At 39.4% G+C, this 25,274-nt stretch overlaps 1 protein-coding gene across 1 annotated transcript in view; it reads left to right on the top strand.

The window, feature by feature from the left end:
- NEB (nebulin) overlaps window positions 1–25,274 on the top strand; it is a 225,892-nt gene that overhangs the window by 96,020 nt on the left and 104,598 nt on the right. Inside the window, exons 61-72 of the mRNA XM_082841069.1 lie at window positions 8,184–8,495; window positions 8,785–8,988; window positions 9,472–9,576; window positions 12,827–12,934; window positions 14,573–14,884; window positions 16,868–17,071; window positions 17,407–17,511; window positions 19,034–19,141; window positions 20,358–20,669; window positions 20,996–21,199; window positions 21,928–22,032; window positions 25,089–25,196. Of these exons, the coding sequence (XP_082697195.1) occupies window positions 8,184–8,495; window positions 8,785–8,988; window positions 9,472–9,576; window positions 12,827–12,934; window positions 14,573–14,884; window positions 16,868–17,071; window positions 17,407–17,511; window positions 19,034–19,141; window positions 20,358–20,669; window positions 20,996–21,199; window positions 21,928–22,032; window positions 25,089–25,196 (2,187 nt within the window). The remainder of the gene's footprint in view (window positions 1–8,183; window positions 8,496–8,784; window positions 8,989–9,471; window positions 9,577–12,826; window positions 12,935–14,572; window positions 14,885–16,867; window positions 17,072–17,406; window positions 17,512–19,033; window positions 19,142–20,357; window positions 20,670–20,995; window positions 21,200–21,927; window positions 22,033–25,088; window positions 25,197–25,274) is intronic.

Raw genomic sequence — 25,274 nt, 5'->3', positions numbered from 1 at the left:
GTGATTGGCTGCAGATATTTACTTATTTCAAAATATGGATTTGCTCACATTTCTAGTAATGTTTGTCCTTCTATTTCTTTTGTCTGTGAAGTCAAAAGCATATGTTCCCTTTATATCCAAAATATGGGAAGCAACTGTCATACTTTAAAAACAAATATTCAACGATCACAGAATGGTTAAAAGTATTAATATATACCAATATAATGGAATACCTGCTGTCATTAAAATTCATGTTTGTAGGGAATATATAATGACACAGGAAAATGCTTATATAATAACAAACGAGCAGGCGCAAACCCGTATACACTATGATTACTAATTTTATTCTCTCTCTCTCTCTTTCTGACACACACACACACACACACACACACACACACACACACACAAAGCCGTTTTCATCAGCGGTTATCACTGAATGGCAGAACAATGTCTTAGTTTTTATTTCCTTTTTTTTCTTTTTATTTATTTATTATTTTTTAACATCTTTATTGGAATTTAATTGCTTTACAGTGGTGTTTTACTTTCTGCTTTATAATAAAGTGAATCAGCTGTACATATAAATATATCACCATATCTCATCCCTCTTGCGTCTCCCTTCCACCCTACCTATCCCACCCCTGTAGGTGGTTGCTAAGCACGGAGCTGATCTCCCTGTGCTATGCGGCTGCTTCCCACTAGCTATCTGTTTTACATTTGGTAGTGTAAATATGTCAGTGCTATTCTCTCACTTTGTCCCAGCTTACCCTTCCCCTCCCTGTGTCCTCAAGTCCGTTTTCTACATCTGCATCTTTATTCCTGTCCTGCCCCTAGGTTCTTCATAACCAGTTTTTTTTTTTTTTTAGATTCCATATATATGTGTTAGCATATGGTATTTGTTTTTCTCTTTCTGACTCACTTCACTCTGTATGACATACTCTAGGTCCATCCACCTCACAACAAATAACTCAATTTCATTTCTTTTTATGGTTGAGTAATATTCCATTGTATATATGTGCCACATCTTCTTTATCCATTCATCTGTCGATGGACACTTAGGTTGCTTCCATGTCCTGGCTATTGTAAATGGAGCTGCAGTGAACATTGTGGTACATGCCTCTTTTTAAATTATGGTATTCTCAGGGTATATGCCCAGTAGTGGGATTGCTGGATCGTATGGTAGTTCTATTTTTAGTTTTTTAAGGAACCTCCATACTGTTCTCCATAGTGGCTGTATCAATTTACATTCCCACCAAGAGTGCAAGAGGGTTCCCTTTTTTCCACAACCTCTCCACATTTATTGTTTGTAGATTTTTTTGATGATGGCCATTCTGACTGGTGTGAGGTGATACCTCATTGTAGTTTTGATTTGCATTTCTCTAATGATTAGTGATGTTGAGCATCCTTTCATGTGTCTGTTGGCAATCTGGATATCTTCTTTGGAGAAGTGTCTATTTAGGTCTTCTGCCCATTTTTGGATCGGGTTGTTTGTTTTTTTGATATTGCACTGCATGAGCTGCTTGTAAATTTTGGAGATGAATCGTTTGTCATTTGCGTCATTTGCAAATATTTTCTCCCATTCTGAGCATTGTCGTTTCATCTTGTTTATCGTTTTCCTTTGCTATGCCAAAGCTTTTACGTTTCATTAGGTCCCATTTGTTTATTTTTTTTATTTCCATTTCTATAAGAGGTGGATTAAAAAGGATCTTGCTATGATTTATGTCATAGAGTGTTCTGCCTATATTTTCCTCTAAGAGTTTTATAGTGTTTGGCCTTACATGTAGATCATTAATCCATTTTGAATTTATTTTTGTGTATGGTGTTAGGGAGTGTTCTAATTTCATTCTTTTCCATGTAGCTGTCCAGTTTTCCCAGCACCACTTATTGAAGAGGCTGTCTTTTTTCTGCATTGTATATTCTTGCCTCCTTTATCAAAAATAAGGTGACCATATGAGCGAGGGTTTATCTCTGGGCTTACTATCCTCTTACATTGATCTATATTTCTGTTTTTGTGCCAGTACCATACTGTCTTACTTACTGTAGCTTTGTAGTATACCCTGAAGTCCAGGAGCCTGATTCCTCCAGCACCGTTGTACTTTCTCAAGATTGCTTTGGCTATTCTAGGTCTTTTGTGTTTCCATAAAAATTGTGAAACGTTTTGTTCCAGTTCTGTGAAAAATGCCATTGGTAGTTTGATAGGGATTGCATTGAATCTGTAGATTGCTTTGGGTAGTATAATCATTTTCATAATGTTGATTCTTCCAATCCAAGAACATGGTATATCTCTCCATCTGTTTGTATCATCTTTAATTTCTTTCATCAGTGTCTTATAGTTTTCTGCATACAGGTCTTTTGTTTCCTTAGGTAAGTTTATTCCTAGGTATTTTCTTCTTTTTGTTGCAATGGTAAATGGGAGTTTTTCCTTAATTTCTCTTTCAGATTTTTCATCATTAGTGTATAGGAATGCAAGAGATTTCTGTGCGTTAATTTTGTATCCTGCTACTTTACCAAATTCATTGATTAGCTCTAGTAGTTTTCTGGTAGCGTCTTTAGGATTCTCTGTGTATAGTATCATGTCATCTGGAAACAGTGAAAGCTTTACTTCTTCTTTTCCGATTTGCATTCTTTTTCTTCTCTAATTGCTATGGCTAAAACTTCCAAAACTATGTGGAATAATAGTGGTGAGAGTGAGCAACCTTGTCCTGTTCCTGATCTTAGTGGAAATGATTTCAGTTTTTCACCATTGAGAACGATTTTGGCAGGGGGTTTGTCATATATGCCCTTTATTATGTTGAGGTAAGTTCCCTGTTTGCCAACTTTCTGGAGGGTTTTTGTCATAAATTGGTGTTGAATTTTGTCGATAGCTTTTTCTGCATCTGTTTGAGACGATCATATGGTTTTTATCCTTCAGTTTGTTAATATGGTGTATCCCATTGATTTGCGTATATTGAAGAATCCTTGCATTCCTGGGATAAACCCCACTTGATTGTGGTGTATGAGACTTTTAATGTGCTGTTGGATTCTCTTTGCTAGTATATTGTTGAGGATTGCTGCATCTATGTTCATCAGTGATATTGGCCTCTAGTTTTCTTTTTTGTGACATCTTTTTCTGGTTTTGGTATCAGGGTGTTGGTGGCCTCGCACAATGAGTTTGGGAGTGTTCCTCCCTCTGCTATATTTTGGAAGAGTTTGAGAAGGATGGGTGTTAGCTCTTCTCTAAATGTTTGATAGAATTCGCCTGTGAAGCCATCTGGTCCTGGGCTTTTGTTTGTTGGAAGATTTTTAATCACAGTCTCAATTTCAGTGCTTGTGATTGGTCTGTTTATATTTTCTTTTTTTTTGCAGGTTCAGTCTCAGAAGTTTGTGCTTTTCTAAGAATTTGTCCATTTCTTCCAGGTTGTCCATTTTATTGGCATATAGTTGCTTGTAGTGGTCTCTCATGATCCTTGGCATTTCTGCAGTGTCAGTTGTTACTTCTCCTTTTTCATTTCTAATTCTCTTGATATGAGTCTTCTCCCTTTTCTTCTTGATGAGTCTGGCTAATGGTTTATCGATTTTGTTTATCGTCTGGAAGAACCAGCTTTTAGTTTTGTTGATCATTGCTCATTTCCTTCATTTCTTTTTCCATTAATTGTGATCTGATTTTTATGATTTCTTTCCTTCTGCTAACTTTGGGGTTTTTTTTGTCCTTTCTCTAATTGCTTTAGGTGTAAGGTTAGGTTGTTTATTTGAGATGTTTCTTGTTTCTTGAGGTAGGATTGTATTGCTATAAACTTTCCTCTTAGAACTGCTTTTGCTGCATCCCATAGGTTTTGGGTCATCTTATTTTCATTATCATTTATTTCTAGGTATTTTTTGATTTCCTCTTTGATTTCTTCAGTGATCTCTTAGTTAATAAGAACTGCATTGTTTAGCCTCCATGTGTTTGTATTTTTTACAGAATTTTTCTTGTAATTGATATCTAGTCTCATAGCGTTGTGGTTGGAAGAGATACTTGATATGATTTCAGTTTCTTAAATTTACCATGGTTTGATTTCTGACCCAAGATATGATCTATCCTGGAGAATGTTCCATGAGCACTTGAGAAGAAAGTGTATTCTGTTGTTTTTGGATGGAATTTCCTATGAATATCAATTAAGTCCATCTTTTTTAATGTGTCATTTAAAGCTTGTGTTTCCTTATTTATTTTCATTTTGGATGATTTGTCCATTGATGAAAGTGGGGTGTTAAAGTCCCCTACTATGATTGTTACTGTCAGTTTCCCCTTTAATGGCTGTTAGCATTTGCCTTATGTGTTGAGGTGCTCCTATGTTGGGTGCATAAATATTTACAATTGTTATATCTTCTTCTTGGATCGATCCCTTGATCATGATGTAGTGTCCTTATTTGTCTCTTGTAATAGTCTTTTTGTTAAAATCTATTTTGTCTGATATGAGAATTGCTACTCCTGCTTTCTTTAGATTTCTATTTGCATGGAATATCTTTTTCCATCCCCTCACTTTCACTCTGTATGTGTCCTTAGGTCTGAAGTGGGTCTCTTGTAGATAACATACATATGGGTCTTGTTTTTGTATCCATTCAACCAGTCTATGTCTTTTGGTTGGAGCATTTAATCCATTTACATCTAAGGTAATTATCGATATGTACGTTCCTATTACCATTTTCTTAGTTATTTTGGGTTTTCTATTGTAGGTCTTTTCTTTCTCTTGTGTTTCCTACCTAGAGAAGTTCCTTTAGCATTTGTTGTAAAGCTGGTATCCATTCAGCCAGTCTATGTCTTTTGGTTGGAGCATTGAATCCATTTACATCTAAGGTAATTATCGATACGTATGTTCCTATTACCATTTTCTTAGTTATTTTGGGTTTGTTTTTGTAGATCTTTTTCTTCTCTTGTGTTTCCTGCCTAGAGAAGTTCCTTTAGCATTTGTTGTAAAGCTGGTTTGGTGGTGCTGAATTCTCTTAGCTTTTGCTTGTCTGTAAAGGTTTTAATTTCTCTGTCAAATCTGAATGAAATCCTTGCTGGGTAGAGTAATCTTGGTTGTACTTTTTTCCCTTTCATCACTTTAAATATGTCCTGCCATTCCCTTCTGGCTTGCAGAGTTTCTGTGGAAAGATCAACTGTTAAGTTTATGGAGATTCCCTTGTATGTTATTTGTTGCTTTTCCATTGCTGCTTTTAATATTTTTTTCTTTGCATTTAATTTTTGATAATTTGATTAATATGTGTCTTGACATGTTTCTCCTTGGATTTATCCTGTATGGGACTCTCTGTGCTTCCTGGACTTGATTAACTATTTCCTTTCCCATATTAGGGAAGTTTTCAACTATAACCTCTTCAAATATTTTCTCAGTCTCTTTCTTCTGCAACCCTATAATTTGAATGTTGGTGCATTTAATGTTGTCCCAGAGGTCTCTGAGACTGTCCTCAATTCTTTTCATTCTTTTTTCTTTATTCTGCTCTGCAGTAGCTATTTCTACTCTTTTATCTTCTGGGTCACTTATCCGTTCTCCTACCTCAGTTATTCTGCTATGGATTCCTTCTAGAGAATTTTAACTTTCATTTATTGTGTTATTCATCATTGTTTGTTTGCCCCTTTGTTCTTCTAGGTCCTTGTTAAAAATTTCTTGTATTTTCTCCATTCTATTTCCAGGATTTTGGATCATCTTTCCTATCATTACTCTGCATTCCTTTTCAGGCAGACTGCCTATTTCCTCTTCATTTGTTTGGTCTGGTGGGTTTTTACCTTGCTCCTTCATCTGCTGTGTGTTTCTCTGTCTTCTCATTTTGCTTAACTTACTGTGTTTGGGGTCTCTTTTTCGCAGGCTGCAGGTTCGTAGTTCCTGTTGTTTTTGGTGTCTGTCCCCAGTGGCTAAGGTTGGTTCAGTGGGTTGTGTAGGCTTCCTGGTGGAGGGGACTAGTGCCTGTGTTCTGGTGGATGAGGCTGGATCTTGTCTTTCTGGTGGGCAGGGCTGTGTTTGGTGGTGTGTTTTGGGGTGTCTGTGACCTTATTATGATTTTAGGCAGCCTCTCTGCTAATGGGTGGGGTTGTGTTCCTGTCTTGCTAGTTGTTTGGCATAGGGTGTTCAGCATTGTAGCTTGCTGGTCGTTGTGTGGAGCTGGGTCTTAGCATTGACATGGAGATCTCTGGGAGAGCTTTTGCTACTTGATATTACGTGGAGTCAGGAGGTCTTTGGTGGATCAATGTCCTGAACTCGCCTCTCCCACCTCAGAGGCACAGGCCTGACACCTGGCCAGAACACCAAGGCCCTGTCAGCCACACGGCTCAAAAGAAAAGGGACAAAAACAGAAAAGAGAAGGATGTTATTAAAATAAAAAATAATTATTAGAAATTTAAAAGTAATAAAAAAAGAAAGAAAAAAGAGAGCAACCAAACCAAAAAACAAATCCACCACTTATAACAAACACTAAAACCAAGAAAAAACGGATAGACAGAATCCTAGGACAAATGGTAAAAACAACGCTCTATAGACAAAATCACACAAAGAAGTGTACACATACACACTTACAAAAAGAGAAAAAGGAAAAATATATATATCATTGCTCCCAAAGTCCACCGCCTCAATTTTGGGGTGATTCTTTGTCTATTCAGGTATTCCACAGATGCAGGGTACATCAAGTTAATTGTGGAGATTTAATCCGCTGCTCCTGAGCCTGCTGGGAGAGATTTCCCTTTCTCTTCTTTGGATTTGGCCCCGCCTCTGTGTGTAGGTTGCCTGAGGGTGTCTGTTCTTCGCTCAGACAGGACGGGGTTAAAGGAGCAGCTGATCAGGGGCCTCTGGCTCACTCAGGCCAGGGGAGGGAGGGGTACGGATGTGTGGTGAGCCTGTAGCGGCAGAGGGCAGCGTAACGTGGCAACTGTCTGAGGCGTGCCATGTGTTCTCCCGGGGAAGTTGTCCCTGGATCACGGGACCCTGGCAGTGGTGGGCTGCACAGGCTCCCCGGAAGGGAGGTGTGGATAGTGACCTGTGCTCGCACACAGGCTTCTTGGGGGCAGCAGCAGCAGCCTTAGCGTCTCATGCCTGTCTCTGGTGTCCGCACTGATAGCCACGGCTCCTGCCTGTCTTTGGAGCTCATTTAGGCGGTGCTCTGAATTCCCTCACCTCACGCACCAAAACAATGGTCTGTTGCCTCTTAGGCAGGTCCAGATTTTTTCCGGGACTCCCTCCCAGCTAGCTGTAGTGCACTAGCCCCCTTCAGGCTCCGCTCACGCAGCCAACCCCAATCCTCTCCCTGAGATCTGACTTCCGAAGCCCAAGCCTCGGCTCCCAGCCCCGACCCGTCCCAGCGGGTGAGAGACAAGCCTCTCAGGCTTGAGTGCTGGTCAGCACCGATCCTCTGTACGGGAATCTCTCTGCTTTGCCCTCTGCATCCCTGTTGCCGTGCTCTCCTCTGTGGCTCCAGAGCTTCCCCCCCGCCACCCCCCGTCTCCACCAGTGAAGGGGCTTCCTGGTTTGTGGAAACTTTTCCTCCTTCACAGCTCCCTCCCAGACGTGCAGGTCCCGTCCCTATTCTTTTGTCTCTGTTTTTTCTTTTTTCTTTTGCCCTACCCAACTATGTGGGGAGTTTCTTGCCTTTGGGGAAGTCTGAGGTCTTCTGCCAGTGTTCAGAAGGTGTTCTGTAGGAGTTGTTGCACATGTAGATGCATTTCTGATGTATTTGTGGGGAAGAAGGTGATCTCCACGTCTTACTCCTCCGCCATCTTGAAGGTCTCCCCTCATTTATTTTTAAAATAAGTTTATTTACAATCTGGTGACAACAAAGCTTGTGTAATCTTCAAACAGAGAGCTTCTGAATATATGAGTTCACTTTTCCGGGTCTTAGTTCCTTCATCTTTAACCCGTGCTCCCCGGGGCCCGATGGTGCATGCACAAGGCCACCCAGTGTTGACATGCTGACTGCCACTCCCGTCTAGAGCAGCACCCAGGGCCCTGCGGAGGCCGAACACACGAGGGCGCACACTGGCTGAGCGCAGGACGACGCGGGGTCTGGCCAGGCGCAGGGGCCTATTTTCTTTTTTGTATATATATACAAGCTTTATTTTCTAAATGATTTACAAGATGCAGACACACATATTATTTATATATTCGGGGGGAAACCTGTTTTTAATGAATAGGAAAATCTGAGCCTACTAATCATTTTATACTAAAAGTTATACTAGGTGACTATCAGTATTTTTCTTCTTCTAGTTCAAATACAAAGAAGATTATCGTAAGCAGCTTGGCCATCACATTGGTGCCCGAGCGATACATGACGACCCCAAGATGATGTGGTCCATGCATGTGGCCAAGATCCAGAGTGACCGGGAGTACAAGAAGGACTTTGAGAAGTGGAAGACCAAGTTCAGCAGCCCAGTGGACATGCTGGGGGTGGTGCTGGCCAAGAAGTGCCAGACCTTGGTCAGTGACATAGACTACAAGAACTACCTGCACCAGTGGACCTGCCTGCCCGACCAGAACGACGTCATGCACGCTCGGCATGCCTATGACCTCCAGAGCGACGTGAGTACTGAGGATCATAATGCCGTGCAAAGGTGGGAAATCAGTGAATTAACACCCCTTGGATAAGGGGCACCAAACTCACCAGCCCCTGCAAGTGGAGCATAACATTTCTTCTTTTCCTGTGAGTGTTAAATGTCAAACCCTCCAGACCGAAAAAGAATATTGTCTGATACCCTGCCTGTCCACCAAACTACGTTTTCAAGAGTGTTCTTACTTTATTTCATATCCTTCTGATGAAAATGTTTTCCCAAACCAGAGATAAATATTTATTGGCTATTTGTATCAACAGAATATGTACAAGGCAGATCTCCAATGGCTGAGAGGCATCGGCTGGGTTCCCATTGGCTCTTTGGATGTGGAACAATGCAAAAGGGCAACTGAAATTTTGAGTGATAAAATCTATCGCCAGCCTCCAGACAAATTCAGGTTTACCAGCGTGACTGATTCTCTGGAACAAGTGTTGGCCAAGAACAACGCCATCACTATGAACAAGGTGAGACTTCAGCGTTCAGAGAACCAAGGTAGGACTCCTAAAGCTAAACCAAAGGAAAAGAAGCATGATCAGGAGAAGAAAGTAATAGAGCAGTGAGCAACAAAAGATATCTGTCTGTTATCTATCTATATCTATCCATATCTGTCTACCTAATGTCTATGTCATTTATATTTTAACATTTACTTCAGTAGTTATTTCGTAGTTCTGATAAAATGGTACATTTTTATGGAAAATCATCTCTGCATAAAAGATATTCTGAATTTCCTTTTGTTAACATACAACTCAGAGTATCAGAAGGCACTCATACATATATGTTCTACTGTGAACTGGTTACTTTACTTGAAGATACGTGTAAAATACATAATGTGTATAAAATATGTAACCTTTTGTTATTTCTCTTTATAAAGTTCTTGTGGCCTTGAAGTTTCGATTAACAATACACTGAAATTTTTTCCTGATGACATTTTATATTTTCCTTGCTAGCGTTTATACACGGAAGCCTGGGACAAAGACAAGACCCAGATCCACATTGCACCAGATACACCAGAAATTACGCAGGCAAGAGTGAACAAAATCAACTACAGTCAGGTGGGAGCAGATGCTAATTCTATGACATTTGCATGGTGTTTCATATTTCAGTTAATCCATTCCATGGTGATGTAATACTAAATGACAACTTTGTAAAGAATGTCTTTTCTTGCTCCGTGTGAATACCAACTCTTTCATTTCTCACTTACCTAAACATCAGTCTTCAAGTAACACATATTATCATTTCGGAAGTGCAAGTTATAAGAATGAATGATTTAAGCAGTAACCAGAAGATTAATTAGACCTTCCTCTTTTATTAATTTAAGAAATTAGCAATAGACCAAAATACATTTATCTTCTCCTTATGCTACATAGCTGTGCTAAATGTATTTGCCACATATGACTGATTTTTCCTAACTTGTACTTTAGGGTCGAAATTTAAGATTTTTAATGTACAAGATTTAAGACAAGGATTAAAATCAAAGTACAGGGCTTCCCTGGTGGCGCAGTGGTTGAGAGTCCGCCTGCCGATGCAGGGGACACGGGTTTGTGCCCTGGTCCGGGAAGATCCCACATGCCGCGGAGCGGCTGGGCCCGTGAGCCATGGCCGCTGAGCCTGCGCATCCAGGGCCTGTGCTCCGCAATGGGAGAGGCCACAACAGTGAGAGGCCCGCGTACCGCAAAAAAAAAACCCAAAAAAAACCCCACAGGACTATCAAATAACACTGAGAGACAGAGACAGAGAGGATCTGTCAATATATAAATATATTAGCAAGCCCATTTTCTGTTCACTTTGTGTGAGCATAGAGCCGTGTGCCCCCATATCCGAAGCACAGATGTTTAGGCTGAGAGGTCAGTCTCCTCTAGTGCAGGAGTCCCCACCCAATAGGTCGTCATCCTGCCTTCGCTTAAGTGTTCTCAGTGACGAGGTGCTTATAAATCTCATAAATCAACCTATTTGTTCTGGAAAGTTCCTTTAGAAGATGCTTTTCATGTATTGGGTCAATGGTTTCTCTCTGTAGACCCACATAATCCTCTAAGACCATGCAGAACCAAACTGTGCCAACTCCATAGGCACTGTGTGCCTGCGCTGCCACTTCACCCCAGGTTCTCTTTATAATCCAAGCATCCCAAGCTCCTGGGCATTCCTCACATGACTTCCCTGCTGGAATGTGACTCTCAGAAACAAACAAAATCCTGCGAGTGAGGAATGACTAGTGTAGGGTACAGCCGACATTGCATTTCCTCTTCTGGACATTTATCTTCCATTTCTGCACTCTGTGCCTTGGGGCTCCTTGGGGCTATGTCAGTGCTGGTGTGCGTGGGACTTGGGCTCAACCAAAACCCTAAGACAACTTACATGGGCTTAAACTAGGTTTCCTCTATCTTGTATTTATACATTTGGCAACTTAAATCTCAGTTCAAAGATTGACATTTATCTCTCTGCATTTTTTTCTTAGAATGAGCCTATTGGTTTAAGCCTGTGGAGATTTTTGTGACTCTAAGATTCTGTCAGATGATGTATTAGTTATTTCTTCCAGCTTTGTGCTACCAGCAAGGAAAATGTTGTTTCTTTGACAGCATAAATCAATAGCGTGTTACTCTTCTGCAGAATATAACTGAGAGAATTTAGATTGACTAGCCACCACCTTAAGTCATTTTATTTTTCAGGGGTGCAAACTATAATTTTAATGCTTATATAACTAGCTCTTAATTGTCACCCCAAACTAAAATTGTCAAGTCCCACTCTGAAATCAAAATTAAGTGAATTTTCAGCTAAACCTGCACTATAGGTCCCATAGTGTTACAGGAAGGCGTGTGCTATATGAGCAGATATTTTGAGAGACAAAGGGTCCCTGTAACTAGCCACTCAGCATTTCTGGAAGTGTCAACTCTGTCTTTGCTGCAAAAGCTCAGAGATGTTGTATGTTGCCCCTGGTTTGAAGAGGCCCAGGAAGAATGCCTGAACCGATTGCCTAACCCGCCTGGTCTGCTTTCTCTGACTTTTCTCTGTCAGTTTAGTTCATTTCTATTGTGTTTCTTTCTCATTTAGGATAGGAAGATACAATGCAAATTTGATGATGTCACTCTTCCTCAAAGATTGTTGTTGGTTTCCCTTTTCCTATAGAATTAAGGATAAAGTTATCTTAGCACCAGGCCTTCATAGCCCGACTCTGATTCTTTTCAGTTCTGTCCTGCCACTTCCTCTGGCACTGCCCCCCCCCCCCGCCCCTTGACGCCCCTGCACTTTCACTGCCCCGTACTTTGATTCATGGAAGTTCCTCTGCCCTTGACCACCATCTTAGTCTATTGAAACCATATTTATCGCTCAGGGTCCAATGCCAAGGTCATGCCCTCTGAGGAAACTTCCTGATTTTCAATTCAGAATAAATTGCTCCTTCCTAGAGCTCATTCTTTTTTTTTTTTTTTTAAACATTCAGTCTTTTTTTAAAAAATATTTACTTATTTATGTATCTATTTGGTTGCGTGGGGTCTTAGTTGTGACAGGTGGGCTCTCCAGCCGTGGCTCGTGGGCTCCTTAGTTGCGGCAGCCAGGCTCCCCAGCTGCGGCCCCAGGGCTCCTTAGTTGCAGCTCTCTGGCTTCTTAGTAGAAGCATGCAGGCACCCCAGCTGTGGCATGCAAACTCTTAGTTGCGCCATGCATGTGGGATCTAGTTCCCTGACCAGGAATCAAACCCAGACCCCCTGCATTGGGACCGCGGAGTCTTGTCCACTGCGTCACCAGGGAAGTCCCGTGGAGCTCATTCTTAATAATATGGTTAAAGCACCTTTCGTGGTCTGACTTTTTGGCAGCTTGTTCCGCAGGTTATCATCTTTCCATCAGTTCTCCCAGAAACCCTGAAGATGGGAGAGGCCTCATATTCATCTTTGTTTCCCAAGTACCAAGCACAGTCATGGCACAGAGTCAGTGCAGAATAAATGTGGATCAAATGAGTGTCCCTTCTGTCCTATTTTGCCACCTTAGGCCCATGAGTTTCAGCTTAATTTTTCCAGTTCTTTCCAAAACTGATTCATTGTTATAACTAAAAGTTTTAAAACCATGAATAATATCTGTATATGGTTAATGTAACATAAGTTTTAAAATAAAAAAAACAAAGGTGCCATATTCCATATAGGTATCATGTTTAAGTCTCAACTTCAGCCAAAACCACAGAAAGCTTAGAACTCTCAAAAGTGACATTATTACAGGCACCTACCCGTGTAGAACTTGGTGAATTATTTTAGTCGTCTGTCGTTTTTGGATATGAATGTCAACATGTAACTGATTTTGTTTTTTGCCGAAATTTAGAGTCTGTATAAACTCGCCAACGAAGAAGCAAAGAAGAAAGGCTACGACTTGCGAAGTGATGCCATACCGATTGTGGCAGCCAAGGCCTCCAGGGACATCATCAGTGATGTGAGTTGTCAGTTTTACTCCTAGTATGTGGTCAGTCTGAAGTGACATTTTCACTGAACTAAATCTTCTAAAAGAACTTTCCTGGCCCTTTGGAAGTATATCCTGATGTATTTGTGTAGGGTTTTTCAGAAACCTAGTTTTGAGGGAAATGAAAAATTTGATGTTTACAGAAAAGTTTTATAGCCACTAAGTCACAGTATCTTCAGTGAAAGAGGATCCACCAAGAACAGAGAAAGATCCATTCATGTGGAATTTGTTAGAGTGTAGCTGCAGGCTTGGAGATGCTTATATAAAAATTGTCACAGTGCTTATAGAAAGTGTGACTCATAAACTTAAGTTCTCCCAGTGAGAATCAGGGCGTAGCTTTATACAGCATTTTAATATACAATATTCAAAAATGCATATGACACTTGCCATTACAATTCACCCTTGTAAAATCATGAAAAGAAGGCAGTTGATCAGTGCCAGACTAGCCCAAACTTGCACCCTTAACACTAGCTCCTGGCTTGTGGCTTGTGACTCCCAGAATAAAACCATCATCCCTTCCTGGTACCTCAGGGAATTCTTGAGGAACAGACCACTGCTCTAAAAATGAAGACCCACTATTTGGGAATATGGTAATATGCTGCTCTTTATTTTGGAAGATCATATTAGTGACTCACTTTAGTTTACGTATGTTGTACCTTTCCTACAAATGGATATATGCCAATAATAATATATAACAAAATAATAATAACCAAGAAGTGTTGAGAAATCTGTGCTAAGAATGTTATATGCATTATGTCACTTATTTTTCATAATTACCCTAGGATGTAAGATTGTGATTATCCCTGTTTTATGGGTTGCTTAAGCAACTTGTCTAAAATCAAACTCTTAGTAGGTGATGGAGTTGAAACTACAGGCAACCTCATTCCTTCCCACTGTACTATATTGCCTCTGCTGACTCGTTTATACTTTCTCACTCAGTTATCTTTGAGACTAGAAGCATGTATTTTGGATAATTGGCTCGGATTCCAGGACAACATCTTTGGACATGGAATAATAACAACACTGTTGGTCCATGAGAGATGAGAACCCATGACTTTATTAGGAGCATGCTCTAAGCAACTGGGCTGCTAGGTCAGCTTCCCTAGTATAACCAGTTTCCAAAATGATGCCCCGATTTGCCACCACCACTGAATGCCTGAATCCATTATGAAACAGGAAATTCTCTTCTGTTGCTACTGCAAGTAGTCCTTGACCTTGACTTCATCCTCAAAGGAGCCAGACACTCATTTTACTACTTATTAAACACATCTTGTCACCAAGTGCATCTCTTTTCTGATGTACTTTTAGTGCCTAACCCATTTCTCCAAGTCCCTTGGTCCACATGGCCTCTCCACTGTGTGCATTTGCTGCCCCTGGAACTATTCCTTGTTACCAGGCCATCGGTGATTTGGGGTATACACTACAATTATATGAATTCCATCTATTTTATTACCTCTACAAGCTTCTAGGGGAAAGGTAGGATATTGCCTTGAGTTAGTGCTTATTAGCAAAAGTCAACATACAACAGCGATATAAGCAAGATTATTTTGTACAGGCTTGTGACCTCTACGGGCTTAAAATAAAAATCTAACTTGTGCATTTTCATCTCAGTACAAATACAAAGATGGTTACCGCAAGCAGCTTGGCCACCACATTGGAGCCCGGGACATCAAAGATGACCCGAAGATGATGTGGTCCATGCATGTGGCCAAGATCCAGAGTGACAGGGAGTACAAGAAGGACTTTGAGAAGTGGAAGACCAAGTTCAGCAGCCCAGTGGACATGCTGGGGGTGGTGCAGGCCAAGAAGTGCCAGACCTTGGTCAGTGATGCGGACTACAAGAACTACCTGCACCAGTGGACCTGCCTGCCCGACCAGAACGACGTCATGCACGCTCGGCAGGCCTATGACCTCCAGAGCGACGTGAGTACCACGTCCGTAACAGGGCTATGTGCGGAAATAACTTGAAGCATATGAACGTTATCCTTTGTAAACAATCCACTGGCCTACTCAAGCTAGGATTTCTTGGTCATCGAATGAGATTGGAATCAGAGTATAGTTTTATTGCTTTATTGTGGATACATTACTAGGCTTTATAAGGAAGTGACGTTTACCAACTGGACCTGGCCTTATAAAAATAAGACTGGAATTAAGCAGTGTTAGAGTTCAGGGTCCAACACAGGAAGACGTTTTATTTTATTCTTTTAAGGGGGAAAGAAATAACACATTTTTATTTTTAAAAATTACTCAGAAATTTATTTTTAGCTTCCTTGCAAAACAAATGAGGTTATCATTAGCAGAATACTGCTACAACACTAATCGTTACTCTTACGAAATAAAAGAAGTCACTGTGTCTGGAAGCTGTTGGGTCATTCCATTGACACTTTGGCCTCTCAGCACAGCTCTCTTTGTGGAGAGGTCATGTGGTAATGACAGAACCGGTACCTATTAGAAACAGGCAGCATCTCAAATCTGGGTGTGACAAGCACATTTCCTGCAGCATATATTTTATAGACATTTAAAGGAATTATTAAGCATTAGAGGACTTTGGAGAATAACATGAATTAACCATAATTATACATTAAATGGCTGTTCCTAGAAATTGTACAGCCTACCTGTGGAAACTCCCACATTTGTTCTGTAGCTTTCCACAACATGCAGAACCCTGTGTTTTGCAAGGAAAGGCTTTGCCTGCATCTGAAAGGTAGTTAAAAACAGTTAATGTCACCCATAGAATGACAGCATTGACAGACTGCTTGCCTCTGTCTATTTGTCAAGTGCCTTTTTGAGATCACCTCCTTCTCACGGTGACACGGTCTTAATAATGTGGGAAGCATTCGAAAGTTAAGAAGCACTCCAGAGGTGTTAAATGTTATTGTTTTCATTCTTGCTGTTGTTATTTAAGGGGCAATAACTAGTCAGCATAAGGAAGTTCCAATAGGCTTTTAGTCTAGACAGTAAAATAGCTGTCTGTATGCTGAACTTAACTGCCGTTACAGGTAAAATCCTTCAAATGATCTGGGCAAAGGTCCAATGCCACCGTTGTGAAGTAGTTATGAATGCCTAATAAGTACACAAAAGTCTTTAGCAGAAAAAATGACTTAAAGTGTTAAATAAAGATATGGAAAGACAATTCTGGAAAGGAGTTTGTGCTTCGCAGCCTGAGGGTTTGGTGGGGAAGAGACGGGTTCTGGACCAATAAAGATGGTCATTTATTGTCCTGAATCTTGGACAGTGTTGAAGTAGTCAAAGGTCTGCCTCAGGGCTTCAGAGGTTCTATGTCATTATTATATTTTAACTTCTCTTTTTTGTTGTGAAACCAAGAGCTTTACAGATATTTTGAAATACAAGAAAAAATACACAGAAAGCAGTAAGAATCCAACATAATCCAACCACTGAAAAAGCCCACTCCTGCTCATGTAATTTATATACAGATTGTTTTATGTGCTATTTTTTCGTTATTGTTACATTAATGACATTTCTACCAATCATTGATATTCTTTAAAATGTGGCTTTTAATGGCTGCAGAGTGTTTCATTTGACTGGACCTAATATTTATTTACTGACAGCCTGTAGGTCGACATATGTGTGGTTTCTCTCACTTTGGGTTGGCATTCTTTTCCTGTGCACACGAGCAGTGAACATCCACTGAACTGGCTGACAGAAGATATTCATTTGGATTCCTCCTGTCCTAACAACCTGAAATATTCTGTCATTTTTTGGTTACATTTTTGGCTCGTTTTTGAACATACTTCCTCTGTTAGTCTGCCTAACACAGGGAGCCAGTTTTCTACGAAACCAACAAGAGCAACAACCAGAATTGTACTTTACTATCGATTCTATTTGCACCTTGACCCTAAATCTTTCAGTCTTACTGAAGAGTTCCTGCCTTTTTCCTCCTCACAGAACGTTTACAAGTCTGATCTCCAGTGGCTGAGGGGCATTGGCTGGGTCCCCATTGGGTCTGTGGATGTGGTCAAATGCAAGAGAGCTGCGGAGATACTGAGTGACAACATCTACCGCCAGAGTCCAGACAAGCTGAAGTTTACCAGTGTGGCTGATTCTCTGGAACAGGTGCTGGCCAAGAACAATGCCATCAACATGAACAAGGTGAGCCCCAGCTGCCTCAAGCTTCTTCAAGATGCCAAAAGAGGTTTTTAGACTTTAGTGACTAGTGGAGTTAAAATTATCCATGCAGGTGTGGGGTCACGTTTACCTCCTAAATGATGTACTTGAAATCCTCTAAGTACTTTCTATTATCCCTAGTTGTAACCCTGATAACTATCATTAAGACAAACCTCCAGCTGAATACCTTAAATCCTAGTGTGGTTTATTTTCCTAATTAGATCAGTAACATTCCTGCTTTAATTGGCTTTTTGTAATTCCTATTTTAAATGGTTTTCTTTTTTTTTCAAATGGTTTTCTATCAACATATTCTTTGATAGCACTTATACACAGAGGCCTGGGACAAAGACAAGACTCAAGTTCATATAATGCCTGATACCCCGGAGATCACGTTGGCGAGGCAGAACAAGCTCAACTACAGTGCGGTAGGGGCAAAATCCTGGGGGACCACGCTTGTTTTGTTGTTATTGTTGTTGTTATTGTTTGTTTTCTACACTTTTGTGGATATTCTCGGACCTCAGCTATCATGGTACGTGCAGCTCTGCGATATGAACACACTCAGCCCATCCAACCTTTCATCTGTGGGTTGAATATCATACGCTATAGGATTCCAGGGGCAAACTGAAGTCACATTATCTTTTCCATTTATGGTCTTTACCAGTGTGGGTCAGTGGAACTGAGGAGTATTTTTGGCATTTCCAAGGCATAGGATAACCAGATATAATACTAGCTCATTATTTATATGAAACCATTATTTGTTATTTATCTGAAATTCAAGTTCAGCTGGGCATGCTATCTTTTTATTTGCTAAATCTGGCAACCCTACCAAGGGGACCTCTAATAATATGCACCTCTTTCCCACCTGGATCCTGAATAAAATTGAGAAGTAAAACAAAGGAGTGGAACTAGAAGTCAAAATCTCACATCTCTTACTACTAAAGTTAGGTTCAAGGACACATTTGTATGAGAGCCAAACAAACCTGCTAAGTGAACCCCAGAATTAGGTTCCGCATCCAGGCACAGGCCACACTGGAGCAGGACAATCAGCTCTACCTCCCTCAGGGGAGAGTCCTGCTTCGCACAGAGAAGCAGAGGAGGGCACTGGGCATGTTCCTAGAGGGAGGAGGTCAGAGCTGAGCTGGGCATGCCCTGCTATCCCATCCCTACCAATTAGATTCATCAGGAAATCACTGCACCTCTCCAGGGTAAAGAGAGTAAAGGGGCAGAGATGAAATAATCGAGCTCCTTTTATAGAAAGAGAACCTCAGGCATGGGGAAAAAGTGCTCTCCATTAACAATACTGATTACTATTTTTTTTAAGTAAAATGCAGTTTTATAGGTGAATGCTTTACTAATATGATCCAGCCAAAAATTAGAATCATAAAGTTGTGATTATAGTCAAGTTAACTATGTTTTAAATTGTACTTTAATTTTTTCTCATTTGTTTTTTTAAACATCATAAGATATTACATGATTTTCAAAAATGTTTAAGTGATAAAGAACTAGGTAAAAGTATATAAATATATATTTTATATACAAATGAATAATATTAAACACATTGTTCTGCAAGTTTTTCATTTAGAAATACGTATAGATTGATGCTTTGCCTATCAATCTATATTACATTAACATAGATTATATTAACATTAATATTATGTTGATATGCATAATGTATCATATAATCTACATATTATATATATTAATCTATAATGATATAAATAATAGATTACTCTATCAATCTATGTTAATGCTCATTGATATATTTCATTTGTTTCTAATGCTACATAGTTTTTTTTGGTAAAATATAATTTATTTACTTCCCAATATTGCTAGAAAGTTAGATTGTTTCTGGAGCCTATCCTTTTTTAAATTTTGTGATATGTCACTTGTTAGACTCCAAATTATTGCTATCAAAACTTTGCTTTAAGTCTGACTTTGCTTCTATAGGCTCTGTATAAACTCGCCAATGAAGAAGCAAAGAAGAAAGGCTATGACTTGCGAAGCGATGCCATCCCGATCGTGGCAGCCAAGGCCTCCAGGGACATCATCAGTGATGTGAGTACCAACACTCCACATATGTACATGGCTGGATGGGGGTGGGGCAGAATCAGTATTACAACAGCAAGATACATCCTGGTGCCAGTTAAAGCACATTTACTGTGCTTTAAATGAAATGTTTTTCATTTCAAAAGAGCTTTAATAATTTAACTCCAAAAGATTTTAATATTCAGGTCCCATATGCAGAGGGGGTATCCTAAACTTCAGTTAAAAAATGGAATTTGAATCTACATTTGTTTATATCTGTAACTATAAGGCATTCATCTGCATATTTTGAGCACATAGAAATAAGAAAATGACAGAAGAGTTGGGGAAAAAGCTTGGGTACGTGTATTGGTTCAGCATAAGAAAAAGATCTGGTACAGCCAGGTTCAGGAAAATTCACCCTTCCCCAAACCTGCTCTGGATTCTTGCCAACCCTTTCTTTGAAAAATTGCCTTAAGTGCTTCCTTTGAGTTCTTTTTAAATGAAAAAAGAAAAAAAGTTTTATAACAACCAAAACCAACAAAATAGCCTGATTTCTCTTTCCGCTGTCTCCGAAAGAAGTTCCTTTGGTAGAGAATTCAGACTTCAGTAAACATATGCTAGGATTTGTGTAATTTTATTGCCTGAAGTGGAGAGAAGCTAATCCAGAGTCAGCTCTTACCATCGCCAACAACAAAACACTTTCTTGTAGTTATATAATCTGTTTTTTCTCCTCGCGGAATCCCAACAGACCTCACCCAAATTTGGTGTCCAGTAGAGCCGGTATACAGGATGGAAATGCAAGCCAGTCTATTTCAGGAGTCCTGTGAAAGTTAGCAGAGCCAGATTTGGGAGAGGCGGGATGGGCAGGGGAGTGAAAAGTTTCCTCTGAACTCAGGAGTTGTTCTAAAAATCATGTGTAAAACTTCTGGGTTAATGATTTCACTGGCCTCAAAAAGATTAAAAAAACGGCAGTTTACAACTCCAACTGATTTTCTGAAAAGTGCTGCTGCCTTTATTTCCAGAGACTTAGTGTCTGCAAAGCATAGAACTATGAAGTTTGGCCTGCTCCCCATTAGAGTATTGCTGTGAAGTCTCATCAGAGTTTAGGATGAGGAGATAAGTTGATATTCAGATGATTTATTTCTCTGCAAGAATTACCAATTTTAAAATAATGAAGTTTTATATTAATAAGACTTTTAGCCCTTTTCATTCATTTTTATTTTTAAAATGACTACTGTTGTTTCAGTATAAATACAAAGATGGTTACCGCAAGCAGCTTGGCCACCACATTGGAGCCCGGGACATCAAAGATGACCCGAAGATGATGTGGTCCATGCATGTGGCCAAGATCCAGAGTGACCGGGAATACAAGAAGGACTTTGAGAAGTGGAAGACCAAGTTCAGCAGCCCAGTGGACATGCTGGGGGTGGTGCAGGCCAAGAAGTGCCAGACCTTGGTCAGTGACGCGGACTACAAGAACTACCTGCACCAGTGGACCTGCCTGCCCGACCAGAACGACGTCATACACGCTCGGCAGGCCTATGACCTCCAGAGCGACGTGAGTACTGAGACCCATTAAACACCACTGTTGACCATGCTCGTGATGATAATACATAGTAATATGCAGATAATGGCCTAGGATTAGGTAAAGCCCTCAGGAAAAAAATAACGTTTTTTCCTCTCCACCTTTAATTTACTGTGCCTTACTTTTCTTTTAGAGAGAACATAATACCATGAACTATATATATCCAATTGGGCTTCATATTTTAAAAGACATAGACATGAAGTTTGCCTATCCACTTTTTCCAGTCCTTTTCATTCATTTTTGAAATCAAGAGTCCTAACAGCTTCAGTAATCCTTGCTTTTGTGTTTGATCTCACCAGAACATTTATAAATCAGATCTCCAGTGGATGAGAGGCATTGGCTGGGTCCCCATTGGGTCTGTGGATGTGGTCAAGTGCAAGAGAGCTGCAGAGATACTGAGTGACAACATCTACCGCCAGAGTCCAGACAAGCTGAAGTTTACCAGTGTGGCTGATTCTCTGGAACAGGTGCTGGCCAAGAACAACGCCATCAACATGAACAAGGTGAGCCCCCAATGTGGGGGAAAATAAAACAGGGCTGTATGTCCTTGAGAATATCTATTACTAATTAAGTTAGTCCTTTTGTTTGTTTTATCTAGTTGCCATCCTGTGTATGGTGATTCGATTGAGTTCTGTATTAGGATTCACCAAGTATATGTGGGAATTTCTGCTTTGACATCTCTTGTGAAATAGAGTTAGGAGTAGGACAGCTGTTTGGTGTTTAAATTGTTTTAAGTCTATAACAGTTATACATGTTTGGTATCAAGGTTCCTTTCTCGTTGGGTACTTATCTAAGTAAGTATAGAACAAACAAGTCAGGTGCAAATCTTCATAACCTTTATCAAAAAGAAATCTAGAGATGGCATATCCAGGTAAATTTGCAGTTAATAAACAGACAAACAGACGAAATCATGGGAAGAATTTGTTGATACAGCCTCAGTACATATGGATGTGTATACATGCTTGGGAAATACTTGCTTTTAATTTAATTGGAGTGGAGGTGATCTTGTAATGAAACACACACACATTTTCTTTTCATATCTTAGTCTACACTTATATTTAGTGACAATAATATCTTGTAACATCAAAGAGATTGAAGAATGTTGATATACAGCAGACAGCCCAGATAGTCAGAAGGCTGGCTTTCAACTTTGTCATGATCTCTGAGTTGGAAACCTCTGTTTACAGCAAACATTGTTGTTCTAATTCATTAACCTTTTTATCCTTCACAGCGCTTATACACAGAAGCCTGGGACAAAGACAAGACCCAAATCCACATGATGCCTGATACACCTGAAATTATGTTGGCGAGACAAAATAAAATAAATTACAGTGGGGTAAGACCATTTGTTTTGACCTGGCCACGTTATTTTGCTGATGTAGTAGAAAGGTCAGAATTATGGATTTAATTCTCATGTTGACCAATTATTTATTTATTTTTGCCATAACCTACCCTGAATATATGTATCATTATATTCAAGAATAGTTACAGAAAAAATTAACACAACATTGTAAATCAACTATACTTCAATTAAAAAAATACATAGGGAAATGGATAAATACAAAAATATCTCCATGTCAGGAGCGGGGTGAAACTCTCAAAGTCAACTATTAATGATAGAATCATATTGTAATTTTAATTAAAAAATAATTATTGCTATTTATCAGATTAGTACTTACTTCAAAATTTGTTCTGTGAGTTTTTCTTTAGTTACCTCATCTGTAAAATGAGATAAAAATGTCTATCGAAGAATTTTTGTGGTGGCTCAATGGGGTAGTGTATATAATATGCCCAGTGTAGAGCCTGGCATACAGTAGCTGCTTAATAAACTTTAATTTCTTCCCTTTACGCTCAAGTCACCGTGAAGATAAGATTTATTTAATATGCTCAAAATAACTTCAGTTTATTTACAAGAACAGAAATAAAAATTCTTAAATTCATCCATCTCAAAATTGCTTGAGGACAATTAAAAAAACATTTTTTTTTACATACTATCTCCAGCCCCACTAAACTTGCCATCACAAATCTTTGCAGAACAGAAGTACTGCTGCAGAAAAAGCTTCTTGCCCAATTGTTCTTGCCAAAGTCAAGACTTATCTGGTTCATTCAAGATGAATATTGATTTCTTACATGTTGTTTTGTGTCTTCATTAAACAAAAAAAAGGTAGACTTCCCTTTAGTTTGAGAACATTGGAAATTTTAAATACTCATTTTCAAGACTTGACCATATTATTATTTTACCCATTAATTACTTTTGCCTATCATAATGTAGCCCTAAAGAAGAGGCATGACAAGTGAAATGAAGAGGAGACAATTTCCTTTTGTCTAGCGTTATAAAACAGACCCAAGGACAAGCCTGATCACGAGGATTTGATTGACCTTGGCTTCAGTCATTTTTGAATGAACGATTTTTCTCTTGGCCACAGGGCTTCTCTGTTGGACTATCTTTTCCCAGACATTCTGCCTCACCCCAGGCAGATGAAGTTAGTTTCTATCCCAAAGGGATAATGCTTTTAAGCCTCTCCTTTTGATAAAATTAGGTCAGATGAGGTAGGGTATTTTCTTTTCAGACTGCTGAGAGGAAATTGGGCTATTTTTTTAATTTCTAAAATTTTCATCTGGATTTATTTCTTTAAAATTGCATGATTATGTTAATTCCCTAAAGACTGTCTCCTGAAGATTAGATTTCAAAACGGCCCACCTGAATTTCTTCTCAACCCGTTACGAATGGTACCTTCATTCCGTACTTAGCTCAGTAGAGTTTAACAAAACAAAGTAACTATATCTTATTTTTTTTCTCTTAAACTCTCATCTACCTATTCTAGTTCTCTTGGATAAATAACGTACCAAACATTCTTTAAAACGTAGCCTTGATGATAATAAAAGTGTTTTCTTTGAAGCCGTGCATCTTTTTCTAATGTTGAAAGAATGAAAAAATTTTGTTTGGCCTGAAGCCGGAAGATGATTCAAGCACATTTTTTCCCACTTATACATAAGGATAAACTTGAGAATTTATTCTTCAAAGGAAAAATATAAAGTATAAGAGTATTTGACTCTAGTTACAAAATGAATATTTCTAGAAAATTTTTTTAAATTAATTAATTTATTTGTGGCTGCATCGGGTCTTCATTGCTGTGCGCAGGCTTTCTCTAGTTGCAGTGAGCAGGGGCTATTCTTTGTTGCAGCGTGAGGGCTTCTTATTGCAGTGGCTTCTCTTGTTGCAGAGCACAGGCTCTAGGCATGAGGGCTTCCGTAGTTGTGGCACATGGACTCAGTAGTTGTGGCTCGCAGGCTCTAGAGCGTAGGCTCAGTAGTTGTGGCACACAGGGCTTATTTGCTCCGCAGCATGTGGGATCTTCCTGGACCAGGGCTCAAACCTGTGTCCCCTGCATCGGCAGGCGGATTCTTAACCACTGAACCGCCAGGGAAGTCCCTAGAAATTTTTAAGAAGAACAAATGCCCTTGGGACTTTATCTCAAATACATTAAATTTATTCTTATTTACTTTAGCTTTACCTTGTAAAATCTCAACATGAAAAAAATGTGAATTGTCACACGTTAATAATCTACATTAAAAACATTTAAGGACATCCTTCTCAGAGTCTAAATTCATTTAAAAATTATTAATAACAAAGCACTAAATTCTTGTAATGGTTCACAAGCAAAAAAGACTGAATACTACTGGTATAGATGATTTGTTTAATGCCATGGTTTTCAAGCTGTGTTCCCATGGAATACCTGTGTTCCACCTTCTGTGTGCATCTGTCCTGCCACAGAAACTGAACAGTGGGTATGTCCCAATTCATAAAGAAATTATTATAATTTCATCAATTTTGTCCTTTTGTCTCATAAATATCTGGTATCTGCTATCCCTCTGTCTGCTAGCAATTTCTGGCAATCGACAAAATGAATAGAGAGCAAATCAATATTAACAAAGATGTTCAGAAACAATGGATTATCCTCCGTTTAGCACTGTTTGAATACAGGTACATGCTCATGATGGTAGTGTTGTTGTTATATAATCATATTCTCTGCTAGTAAAATTGGTCCTAATTCAAATTTGCAGTTAAATAAAGTCATTTCTTGGTTATTTCATGAAAAGAATAAGTGCTGAGCCATCCAAGCACATTTCAGAGTTAATGACTTAATGTGTAAAATCTAGAAGGATTTATCCAAGGAAAAGTTGTGTTAGACCTGCTGCAAGTAAAATTTCAAGTTAAATAAATAGCTTGTATATGTAGGAAGTAAAAGGAAGAAAGAGACTTTTTTTTAAAATTTATTTAAGGCTAAACATACTAGTGTTCTGCATCCAAAAGTAGTCTTCCTTTGACAGAAATACATTTTTAGGGTGAAAGTGAGCACTGTATCTAAAAGCTACTACTTCTTCCTTCAGAACCTCTATCGCCAGGCCATGGAAGAAGCCAAGAAAGAAGGCTATGACTTAAGAAGTGACGCCATTCCCATCGTAGCTGCCAAGGCCTCCCGGGATATTGCCAGTGATGTAAGAGTTGATCACATCCTTACGTTTGTTACCAACAGGCCAGCCACCTGCATAGGGAATCACACTCTTGGGACACAG

Source organism: Leucopleurus acutus, assembly GCF_964270905.1.
Source record: "Leucopleurus acutus genome assembly, chromosome: 6".
Lineage (NCBI taxonomy): Eukaryota > Metazoa > Chordata > Mammalia > Artiodactyla > Delphinidae > Leucopleurus > Leucopleurus acutus.
Note: the sequence above shows the minus strand (reverse complement) of the source record. Positions and strands in the feature narration are given on the sequence as shown.